The 13362-nt window shown below is 30.9% G+C and overlaps 1 protein-coding gene across 1 annotated transcript in view; it reads right to left on the bottom strand.

Annotated features, from left to right (window-relative positions):
* The window catches only part of LOC129003128 (lachesin-like), a 274561-nt gene extending 262592 nt beyond the window's left edge, over positions 1–11969 (bottom strand). The window contains exon 1 of the mRNA XM_054431369.1: positions 11502–11969. Coding sequence (XP_054287344.1) covers positions 11502–11565 — 64 coding nt within the window. The 5' untranslated portion in view covers positions 11566–11969. The remainder of the gene's footprint in view (positions 1–11501) is intronic.
* Positions 11970–13362: the final 1393 nt, after the last annotated feature.

Below are 13362 nucleotides of genomic sequence, written 5' to 3'. Positions count from 1 at the left end.
GGGAAACTCCAGAGCCACTAGGGCGGAGCCCGAAAGGAATTTTGAGATAAGAATGCGTCTATATGTTAATCGGGAATGTGAGCTATCATCATACAAAATTTCAGCCCAATCCGACCAGCATTTTTCGCGTTTACTTGTCACAAACATACATACATACATCCATCCATACATCCAAACTTTCTCATTTATAATATTAGTAGGATGGTACTCATGAAACTTCTAATTCATGGCAATGGTATATTTTCTTCAGAAACTACGTATAAAAACCGAAGACCTTATACAGTGTATAGGCTCACCTCACTTAATATTTCATTTATCATTTAGTTGCTTTAGAAAAACTCTTATGTGGTAATTTATTGATATAGGCCTAATTTGCACTTGGCTTATACAAGGTTTGTGAGCAACTTATCTTCAGTAATCAAAGGAATACAAAATAACTAATGCAATGCTCAAATATATGGTGCGATGTTTATTTAATGGTAAGGACATATACTATGTAAAACAAAATGACATCCCTATATAAATCCCGAAGTACCCATGAACTTTTGAGAAAACTAAAAGTCATACCCCCATAAACCATATACCTAAAATGTTCGTAATGACGAGAAACCTAGCGCAAATCTATCCATTATTTCATAAATTGCCCTCCAAGGTCATAATTTATTTTTCTAATAGGAACTTTCCATAAATACCTCCTTAGAAATACTTGGTGTTAAAAATGCCTCAGCTTTACTTATTTGTTTGTTATTCTTTCAATGTATTACCTAAACTAAAATCAGGTGTTATTATTTGTTGTATTCCCGTATTCTGTTTTGTTTATTTCAGCTTAACTTAACCAATCAATGGTTTTATTAATACTTATAAAATAAAACGGGGTGAAGCCCGGGGGTAGTTGTAATATAGTCCGATTCACAATGTTTGGTGTATAAGGTCGCTACTGAATGTAACGATTATTGTCCACCGACGACCTTATTGATCCGATACATATTATGATCAACTTGTATCCCCTATGGACATAGATAGCATCGGTGTGCCAACGTTATACTAATCCAACCTTAATGTATAGTTGGATAAAAAGGGCAAATATTATATGCAAGTACAAATAGTACACCATCAAATGGTGTTTTGTTTTGCAAACAGTATGCATTTTAATCATTTATAATCTTCGTTACATGTTTTTACTTTATTTAATTTAATAATTATAGATTTTATTCGTGTCAATAAATTAAAAGATAGTAAATTAAAAAATCTAAAAACAGTACATACAAAAATAAAAATAAAATAGTACATTAACTTTAACTCTAATTTAAAGTTTAAATGTATATTAGTCCGGTTTGTATTATTTAAACTTACGGTTTAACCCCTAATTTATGTTAGCTGAGCCACCATTACATTTGATTTTATAATACCTGTAGCTACATGCTTATATATTTATATTGCTTATATACATATATATATTGCTTATATATTATATATATATATATTATTATATATATTGCTTATTGCTTTATATATTGCTTATATATTGCATATTATATTTTGCCATTTATATAAACTGTATATGTTGCAAAAGTTTTTGATTGCAATTTATCAATTTAATAATGCACAACGATGGGGATTAAAGCAGCTAATTTGTTAATTTATACTAGGTGGGTGACAAGTTTTCGAATATTATTTTAAAAGTTATGGTTTTGTGGGTTTCCTAAACAATTTCAATTATGTTCTGTGGTATAATCATATTAGCTACATAAACACTACTTTTTATTTAACACAGTAGTAGCTGTGAAAAATAATGCATATCTACTAAGGAAATCAAACTACTCAAGGCATTTTTAATCTTGAATTGTTTTTTTTATTATTAACGTCACGCTTACCTCACAGTCCTATCACGAGACTATTTAATTCGTAAAATTAAGAGATCAGATAAAAGTTCATATAAATTTAGAAAATAATTACTCATGATTTCGACCAAAAACATTTAATCACGCTTATCAGATGGTTTGATTTGCACAATTCAACTTGAACATAATGTTTATGTATATGATGATGTTTATGTGAGAATAAACGTGCAAGAAAACACAGAATGGAGATGTCAGAAAGACTGACAACTTAGGTATTTTTTTTAGAATGCTAGATAGAAACGTTTCACGATTTAAATTAGACATTTTATCTACATAGAACTTAATAATTAACGTCACACGATCCGTTGCTACTACGTATTTTATCATTTGACGTAAACACGGTCAAAAACGTAATTCACTGTAACTTTTACTTATACATCTTGTTTAAATCATATAAATTGGTCACGTCAATTTTTGAGGCCGTATTTTGTCAACTGGGAATGGTGTGCATTAAATTAGTCCTGAAAACACAACACTGGTTTCTACGAACCCTTCAACAAAGGTCACTTCCATTTAGCTGAAACGCCAACGAAGGTATAATTGCGACACTACGTGGACGACGCTTGTGTCTGTAATTTAAATTAATTGAACAATTTACTGAGGGGAAGGGGTCCTCTGACTGGGTATCATACTTAATTGTATACGGTCTAGTGGCTTATTCAGCTTTTCTGATTTCTGATGCGACGCAGTTTTTGGCGCAACTAATCTTAAACTATTGTTTTTTCGATGCACCTGTTGTTTATTTTTAATATTAATTAGATATTATCTACTGTTTCGATCATTAAAACGAATTTGAAAGTTTTACCATTTAGTTTATACTCAGGTTAGTTAAATTATACCTTTAGAAAGGATTGATGTATAACTAGCCTCATATTTATAGTTAGATACATCCACAGCATTTTAGAAGCACTATAATTTACTATAGTACATATTATAAATAGATTCAGAGATTATGTGATATTTTAAATGTGATTGCATAGTAAGCTTTGCAATATATTACAGCATATATGAAAATAAAACTGTTTGCTTATTATATAGGGTGGATAAAAGGTCCCAGGTATTTATATTTCAAAAAGTTATCAAGATATAGCTTCAAAACAGGACAGTAAACGTCATTATTGAGATGACTGCATATAACAGCAATGCAAATTTAATGCATCTTTGAATAGCTGTCACTTATGACTCGGTTGTCCGATTGAGGTCGTGTTCGCAGCATTGTATTTTACTAACAAAGACCTTTAATTCTATACCAAACTCGACCAATGCATACATTTCAGATGTTCTTCTGACTCCTAGCGGGCCGCTCCCCTTAGGAGGTGCATCACTAAATTATGTGTTAAAATGATTTTAAACGGCCATGAGCTGTGTACTAAGTTTTAAAGGACTATATTTATTACTTTTTGAAATATTCAACCGTCCAGGTACATTTTCCACCCTGTACAAATTAATTATATGGTTGTTCATTAAATTGAGAGCAGCTGTTGTGCAATAAATGACTCAATTATATGTTTACATCTAGAAAACATATTATATTCACTAGTTATACGTATTCAAGAACTACATATACTCCGCAAATTTCCAGTTAGGGTTATTTAACGATTTAAAACTAAATGTGATAAATTGCAAATAGTTCTTTTTAATTTTTTTTTCCATTACTTATTTGATGACTTAAGTCTAACAAACTATCATTGAATTTCGCTTAATTTTTTGAAAATACTTCGATGAAGTAACTCACACTAAAACCTGATCCTAATATTGTAGACACATTGCGTTAGCCAATGTTATAACAGTTAGATAGGCTGTTGGTCCATTAAATAAACGTAAATTTTATCATTGAAAATGGGAATAGGTATATGCAACACGGTATTACATTTATGCATTTTATTTACATTTTGTGAGAATGTAAGCGAACTACTAAGATCAATGAAACCAATATTTCTCTTAGAAACGATGCTTAATTTTAATATGGACATTATGATCTGTGATGGTTAGATATGTAAATTTTAATTCAAGAACAATAATCAATTCAATGTGTAGAATAAATTTTACCTAAATCGTTTTGCTCACTAGCTGCACAATTATATTTTAACTATTAGGAAATCAAATAATTAAAATCATTAATCCTATTATATTAACGACAAACTAGAATCATACAATTAATTAGGCTTATCTACTTGGTTAGTTTATGTATGTGGATAACCACGAAATGTTTAGTTACACGAAACATACATGGCCATAAATCAGAATTAACTCCTAAAATGTTGCCCGAGAAAGTTTGCTGCGAGGATTCTGGGTTTGTCGTGTTTAGGGGGGGGGGGGGGGGGAGGGGGGATCACAGGAGCGTGTGCGTTAATAGAGACCAACAGCTGTTTTGGGCAAGGTCGGTGATTAAAGTTAATGGAACAACCAGAAACAACCCTTAGATTCTCAAACATTACACAACTTGGCAAGCACCATATACTTCATCCCGCTTAGCCGGGTTATGTGTATAATATTTACACATAAAGAGTAAGGATTCCTACTTAACTTTCTTGTCATGAAACACTTAAAAAAGGATCATTTTTTTACATTATGCGTAGTAGTCAAATCTACTGATTGTCATGAGTGAAGCAAGAAATTTGTGCATAAGAACACTATGATGAAACATATATTCGTGTGACGACTAGTGACTAGTGAGTGATAAACTATCAAAGCTATGTGATTTGGCAAGTAATATATAAATTAGTATATGTTAAATACAAACTATAAAATCTTAATATTAGAATCATTTGAGTGATAAAGTATTTTCAAACTATAATGTTTAATATACTTCTGAAATTTGATGTATCCGTGCTTGTTGACCTAGGAATAGCATATTATGTTTATGTAAAATTAAATATAATGTCTGGCTGCTTTTTTCCAAAGTTAACAAACAATTTAAAATATAAACAGTGCGAGATTAGTGGTCACTTTAATATGATAATAAGAGTAAAAAAAATACTAAGGATATAAAACTATTGACTATTAATATCGAGAATCAAATAGACCAATTTACAACACTTTACCTGAACATAAATTTCAGAAATTCTTATTATCACAGAAGACTAATGCCAACACATAACATTTATATGCACGTCTTAAGCTTGGATTAACCCAAATGTTTTTAATTTTTCCTTCAATTCTACTTCTGCTATGAGTATGGCTGTAGATCCCTAAATATTTGCTGATACACAGTGGCGACAGAGCTATGTTTCTTCCGCCAAGGCTTCAACGCATTAGACAAATCGTTTGTTCTCAGTCCATCCGTGAAATGAAGAACAAAGACGGTCTGATCAGTCGTACTCATCGATTGATCAACATTTCCATTCGCGCTTCTTTGGTAGGGGAGAACAAAGAATAGGAGAAACTCAAGTGAAAAAGACGTAGTTTTACAAAATCCCGTCTCTCTGTCTGTAGTTGCTAATATGCAGAATTTTTTTTTTTTTTTATATATATTAAAAGTGTTATTTTAATTCGGAGTTTTTAATTTCTATCAGTCAAATTATTTGTAAATGTTGTACAAATTAATAAATTTCTTAAATCAAAGTTATAAGCATTTATGTACTAACAAGTTTGCATACAAAATGAAGAATGTATTAACTACGCATTTTGCATTTTTTGAGCACTTGATTTAATACATACACTTTTAACAGATATGATTTGTAATGTGTGCAGGTGAGTGATACAAGTTTTAGGTAGAAATCCGATGAGACTAGGGTGGACCTTACATTCCTTTTAACACTGTTCAGTTTCTTGTTATAACATGATGCCCATGTTGAAATTTAATATTAGGTAAAGATTATAGCTGTAAGATAACTTGTTTGGGCTAGGGGATTCTTACTTTTAACTTAAAAAGGTTAACTATGAAAACGCATTGTATTTGACTACAGCTGTTAAAAAAACGTTTAGGATGTTGGCAGGTTAGGCCTTGGGCCTGTGCATGGAATATAGCAGAGCAAGGGGTGAGCTGGTACAGTATAAATCTGAACTATTCTGATTAAAATATGGGGTTGGTAGTGTAACATACTAATTAGTAATTCATGGTATAGAAATCCGTTTTCAGTACCTTTGTCTTCATAAATACTCGTATTTGAGCAATATTGCTTCGAAAAATAATATTTATAAGTGATGCATGGTTGTAGAGAGATTTTAAAAATGTCCTCTTGATAAATTTATCATAAAGGTTAACTCAAAGAACATACTGTACACTCCCAGAGGGGAGCCCAAAACAATTATTTGATTAACGGATCGTGTTTGTTTCAGGTCCATTTTCAATTGATCATTTTGATTTTAAATGCATTGTGTGTCATTGTTTACGCTCAAAAGGTTTGTTTACCCTTAAGGGACCTTTACTAAATCCAACAAAATGCGAATAATTTAACAAATGTAACAAACAGTTACGAGTTTAGTGGTTACAGAGGTTAAAGAAAGCTTTCATTTTGTTTTTGAAATTTTTTTGATTTGTATTATTGTGGTTTTCCAAACGATATGTTGACTCAATTAGTTGAAAATGGAAAGAGTATGCTGTACGTTAAACTTTAAACACTTTAAATTTAAAACAACCTAATGTTTTTTTTTTATTTTGTTTTATTATTAGACTCACACGTTGACTTAGCCACTGCCCTATTTAAGGGTGTGGAATTTGGTCATTAAAAAAAAAACAAGAAATAAGCAATTGTGATACTTTTGAAAGCCTATGTCAGAGATTTGTTTTATGTTTGAAGCCTTAATAAATATATACATCTTCATATTTTCTTGGGTGGTCAACGCAGTACTACGTTTACCCCTTAGCTCTTTTTCTATACAGTATAAAATAGGTATGAATAATAAACATCATGTTTACACGATGAATGGTTTTTATTTTAGACGGAATAATGAAATAATGTTTGGAAATTTCTAAATGTTTGGTTAAAAGAGCAAACCCAGTTTGATTAAGATTGCATAGCAGAGTCTTAAAACCATTACCCAACCCAACAAAACTCAGTTATTTTATACCAGAAACGAAGTCCTTAATTTATATAATTATGTTTCCTCTGTTAAATAGAAGCTAATTGCTTTGTTTTTGGTTGATGGTTTCTACTTGGTCATTACGTAATTAACAAATGACAATTAATAGTATTCTAGTGTTAACAAAAAATTCTAATTAGCATGTAAACACATTTTACAATCATAGCTATTTATTTAATTAGTTACCTAATCTATGCGTTATCTATAATAATAAAACGTGACAGGGTTTTTTTATTGCACTATTCTGAATCAACCACTTGACGGATTTTCTTGATTTTTGTGTTGAATGAAAGATAATTTTGAGAACTAGGGAATGTCTAAGCCATAATTTTAGTTTAGGGTTTAAGTTTTTTAGAAATTAGGTAAGTTTAGACTTTTTAAAAAGTCTAGCTGCTGACGCTAACATTCTAGATTGGCTTTTTGTATCAAACAATTTGCTTAACATTCAGAGTGTGTGACATAGATTCAGCCTTTAGATAGAAATGAATAGACATACGTAGAATTGATTTCTAGAATTGGTTTTAATTGACTACTTGATTCCCGTACGTAGGACGGACTAACAGCTAGTTCTTTCTTAAAGTGTATCATAACAAGTATAATTACTTTTATGAATGCAACTTACCTTTTCAGCATATTATCAATTTTTAAATTAGCTAATAAATCGAAATTTAAATTCCCATACTTGTGACTAAATAGAAATATTTTGTACATATTAACTTCACGAATATTACCTGTTTTTGGTTTAAATAAGCAATTCCTGATTTGATATTTTAATAAGTAGGCCTACTAAGTGAGGAAAAAAAGAATTTTACAACTACTAGAGTAGGCTATATTGTTATTTATAAATACAATACGTCACTTCGGGTTGGCGAAACAATAACAATAATCTGTATTTTAAATAAATAAAATGGTTAAACAAAACCGTATTTCTTAACATAAACGTTTCTCTTTTAAACATCTACAGCAATCTCAGCGAGGGAAGGGAAGCAATCTGTAATCGATATGAAACGGGTCACTGCAAGTATAAAGAATATTGCGAGCGGAGGCGAAAGAGATTTTGTGGTTGGCGAAACTTTTATGAGCCTTGCCTTCCCTTTGGAAGGTTTATAGGGTTGTGATATTGATGTACACAAGACGACAACGATGGCAAGCGACAACCTCCCTCTGCGACAGTCCCCTCCGCGACAATCCCCCTCGGTTACTGATAGGGTCCAGGGCTTCCCCCCCCCCTCTTGACTCCCTTACTTACCCATAGACATGGGGCTTGTCTAATTAACAGTCATTGAGCACGCTTTTGTAATGGATATGTCGTCGTACCCTCATTCATTTCTTTACACGGTAATAAAATAATTGATTCGTAACAGTCAGGAAATCGGTTCACAAACAAAGGGGGACAAAATAGAAGTTTTGTTGTTATGTAATAATGGGCAAAGTGTTTGCATGAAGATAAAGGTGATATTGAACTTGTCTTTAAAAGAATTATATTTTGTGGATTATAATAGCTGCAAAAGTAATCGTTGAAAAATTATATGTACTTAGATTGAAAAATCAAGGACTTGACCTACAGATGTAACATATATTAACTGTGATATTGCTTTATTTTAAACTAAAATAATTTAGTAACAATAATATAATTGACATTAGATCCCTTATAAACGTGTTACAATAAATTGAACGAGTTTTATCACACTAAAAGGTTTTATCAGAGTACTAATATAGACATTAGTGGCATAAAAAACTTCTTTGCCTATACAATGCTTGATATTAAATGTATAATCTTCAGTGAATTCACTTTAAAGAGGAAATTTGGAAAAGAAAATGTATATGAAACTAGTGCTGCATTTATGCGTTCAATGTTGTATTCAGTAGTATCTGAATGCATGATCAAATAATAAAAGTGGAAGAGGTTTTAGACGAAATTTAAGGTAAAATAGAATTTTTTTAGTTCAAAATAATGGCTATCACCGCTGAAAAAATCCCGCAAACGATGTTTAAGTATTACACAGATTTTATGTCCCCATTCAGTTAAATTGGTTGTACAAATAAAGATGCTTAATTATAGTTAATGCATACATTTTATTCCTCTAAAAACACACCAGGTTTATTGGCAGAATGCGTGGACGTTTTGGGTGTGGCCAGACTCTACTTTGAATGATTAACCGTGCAGCACGCTCTTATACAAGCTGATTTATAATTTACTGCTTTATACTTGATGGATAGTATTTAGTCATATTGAGTGTGTATTGGTCATAGGAACATACGGGCTCTTATGTTATATAAATCCTTCATTTTTATGTAAGAAAAGTAGGACTATTTCAGGAAAAGGAGCACTAAAATCTGTACCGTGCATTATCTAGCACGTTATATTGCTCTAATATATCAATAATATAATTTATAAATTTATAAATACATTTAAAAAACATAAATAGAAAATAATTCAGAAACCTGATTTAATACATTAGTAAAGTCTCATTTATTATTTACTATAAAATAAATGGCATCGAGCAATTGTAATAATTAACGAATTTTCTTGACTCAACATCTTCAAGTTGGATTGGCTATAGTTTCTGTTATACTATCAACGCAGATTAGTACTAATTTGCCAAGTTTATTTGTTACAAACTGTAAAAGATTTGGCTGCTTAGTTGGCACAGTCAACACAAGTAGGCTAATTCATAAAATAATAATTCTAGCCAAAGTTATTTTAAGCTGATAGTATATCAATATAAGTGTATCATATGCAAATCGTATACAAATAATACAAGTTATTGATTTGAAGAACTTAAAAAAAATACCATCAAAAGCTGGTTTTAATCAATGTTAATAAACAGCTTTATAACTAAGGAATATGCACAAATAGTGGAAATATAATGTCAATTATCTATGTGCTCGTTGCTTTATCCATTTTTTTTTTTTTTTTTTACTTTACGTGGGTGTTTATGCAAATTTCTATGCACTAAGGGATTTTACATGTTTAGAATCAAGAAACAAAATTAACAAACCGAAGAATCAGATTCTATTTAGGCTAAAAGAATACTAATTATCGTTATTTATAACGACATATTTTGTTATGAGTGGTTTCATAATGCTAAATAAATATTCTAGGCCTACAAGTATTTTTTTTTTATTTGGATGAAACAAAATGTGTTTTCCATTAATATATTATTATTATGGTAAAAATCTCAGAAAATTTGTTTCATAAGTTTTTGGACCTAAAGGAATAGTTGAATAATTAGCTCTGAAAGTAAGCATGTATAATTTTAGTTCACTGTGAACAATCAAATTAAATAGAATTCACGTAATAATTGTTAGCTTGCGTTGCAATAACTTAAAAGTCTAACAAATTTAATATATAAAGCAAATTATTTTTAATAAGTCCATGAAATTATTTAAATAATAAATTATTAATACTAGTTTACATCAAAAGGATGATGCTATGTAAAGTAGAAAGATATACATAATAATTAATTGTCAATATACTTTCATACAGTGGTATAAATTTACACATTGTTTAATAAAACAATAAATATTTAGAGGTTTAAAATGATTGTCCAAAAGCTAATGCGTTCGTTCACTGAGTTCAGTTCATTTTCATGTTAATTGCTTAGTTAATTCCCTATGAAATTAAATTATTAACCCAATTGTTGTTTGAAACTAATCTTTGATTTCATATTTAGTGCCGTGCTGTTTTAGTGATTGGTAAAACAATTACATATTTCTTTCAATCCTACCTTTTCGATATCTTATTGGTAAACGAATGTTACTACTAAACTAATAGTCTATGGTTTTGGCCATCTGTATCTTTAGTAACCGCGATACACCCCACACAATATGAATTTTATTGTTAATTTAATAATATATTTAAACGATTTTTCCTAACTCCATTTTATTAGATTTATTTACTTAAGTAAGGAAAACTTCAAAGACTTCAACCTAGTTCAAACTTGAACATGTCGGTTATTTAAAACCCAATTACGTAATTCTTAATGAAACTAGTAAATGTAGTTTTGGACTTCCTATGTTAACTTTTCCATAATCCTGTCTAGGAGGTCTTTAGGCTTAAAGACATTACACAATCCAAGAAAACAGAGCTCTGTTGCTAGGGGCACTGTTTTAACAAGAGCCGAAAACGGAATGGTTAGAGACAGGCTCAATTTTGCAACCTAATTTGTTACAATTTTTTTAAGGATGCGAAGGGTAAAACAATAGATTGACATATAGATCCGGTACATATTTATTATTAATTTTCAAATTACCTACAATTGATTGATATCTTTTACCACCAAAAATATTTTATTTTTTTTCATTGAACCCCACCCCATCTCTCCCCAGGATAATTAATATAGTTGTAAAATACAACATATTAATTACATTAATTACATTAACCACATTAATCACATTAATTAGCAAATTAATTATTAACGTAGACTATGAGAGATGAAACGCTTATACGTTTTAGGGTGGTTTTATACCCTTTCCCTGTAACTATGTCTAATTCTAACTTGAAGCACTTTCGATTACAAAGATCTTAACAACTTACAACTTGATCGAAACGAGAGTAAACTAGCACCTTACCTGTATTTATATAGAAGACCGTGACTAGTAGAGCGGCAAGGCTCCTCATGTTGACCAGGAACATTCTCACAGGCACAACACAAGATACATTGTAACACTAGCGATAATCACATGTTAGAAACACAGTGCAGGTGGAAACGTTGACACGTTATTCGAAACTCGTACTAACACTTATATATTTTCGCACCCTTTTCGCACTTTTATCAAGCAATATCAGATGACACTGAATCCCACAAGACACTTAATTAGGTTAATAGCACCTTACACTTAAGCACTTGGCACCTTCAAACCGGCAGCGGCCAGTTGGGAGTGTCCGGTGTAGGTAAACAAAGTGGAGCACCGATATGACGCGAAACTACAGATCCTAAAGTGTCCTCCCTGCAGATCTACTGCAGTGTGGCGTAGAACCGCCGCCGGCCGCTAGGGGCGCTAGCATCTCGCCGCACACGCGCACACCCACCCACCGTGCACCTGTACTGTACTCATACACACGCACCCGCTCTCGCCTACGTGCCGAGCAATAATAAATTATATAACACCCCGGTTCTCAGCCTCATCAAGCATTTAAGTGAATTTTACTCACCGTTATTACACCGTCTTTTCTTTCGTGAAAGTATTACGTTTATCTCTTGGTTTTGGACCGCGTGGTCTTAGTATGCCACTAAATCTGTTAAAGCTTGAATTGTATAGTTGTAAACTTTATATTTTTTGTATTAAATATTTGGCATCCTTGGGAAATGTTCGTAATGGACCTTGACTAAATAGTCAACCACCGTGCGATCTTATCCATTTTATTAAAATTATTCTTAACATATCGATGTGAGCAGTGCACACTTGGTTTGCAGTAACCGTAACAATCAGTTACACTGTGATTGAGGTAGTATGTTATAAGACTAGTCTTAGGGGGATTCAATGTTTTAATAATAAACATTTTTATTCACTAAAGGCTGATTGAAATTCGTGTTTCTAGAGTACAGTGAAACCATATTTATCATGTTGACATGCTTTTAATGGTTTAAAACTAGGCAAGACTACTTTTGATTACATGGCATTTAAGTTAATTTTTATAGAGAAAGCAACAGCTTATCTCAATCTGTAGGTAAGCTATGCAGGACATCTTGCTCAGTTTTACAATTTCTCTTTACTTATGTCAGGGGTTTGAGTACACATCATAATTGGTAATATAGTAAAAGTATATATCTAATAATAATATTTAAAAATATTATTTTATACTAATATTTTACGAATTGATGTACGTTGAAAAATATAAAACATCGAAACTCAATAAAAATAATGATTTGATGTACTTAACTGCAAACCGAAACTTGAAATCAAACCTAATTTTAGATAATAAAATAAGTAAGTTGTTAGTTAAGGTTTTTATTAAAATACTATTTAGTAATAAAGCTACAGATAACAATGTTTAATGCGTTATTATAATAATGTGTAAAAAACCTACTCCATCCACCCTCTTAATGTGTTATTTTCATGTAAATACATTTGAAAAGTAAACAAATATCAAAAACTCATTACAAATTATTTTAAAACCTATAACTGTGTTAGTAATCTAGGTTGTCAAAATAAATAAACTCTTAAACGCAAGCATAATTATTTGAGATAAAATCATAGCAGTATTTTAAATAATTATTTCCAAACTAAAGTTTGGAATATTTCAGTTTTGCTGCTGTTTCTGAAAATTAATTATATTTAAATCAAACAAAAATTTAATTAAAATTTAATAAGACAGGGTCTTTAATTACGGACTCTTTGCTCCTGTGTGTTTTTTTTATAATTAAAAATAGTTAGTAGTTGGTGTTATTTCACAATGATGCGACTAGGTTTTATTGGCTAAAACCCATTT

Source organism: Macrosteles quadrilineatus, unplaced genomic scaffold (assembly GCF_028750875.1).
Source record: "Macrosteles quadrilineatus isolate MER2022 unplaced genomic scaffold, UCM_ALF_1.0 Scaffold_9__3_contigs__length_116548681, whole genome shotgun sequence".
Classification (NCBI taxonomy): Eukaryota; Metazoa; Arthropoda; class Insecta; order Hemiptera; family Cicadellidae; genus Macrosteles; species Macrosteles quadrilineatus.
Note: the sequence above shows the minus strand (reverse complement) of the source record. Positions and strands in the feature narration are given on the sequence as shown.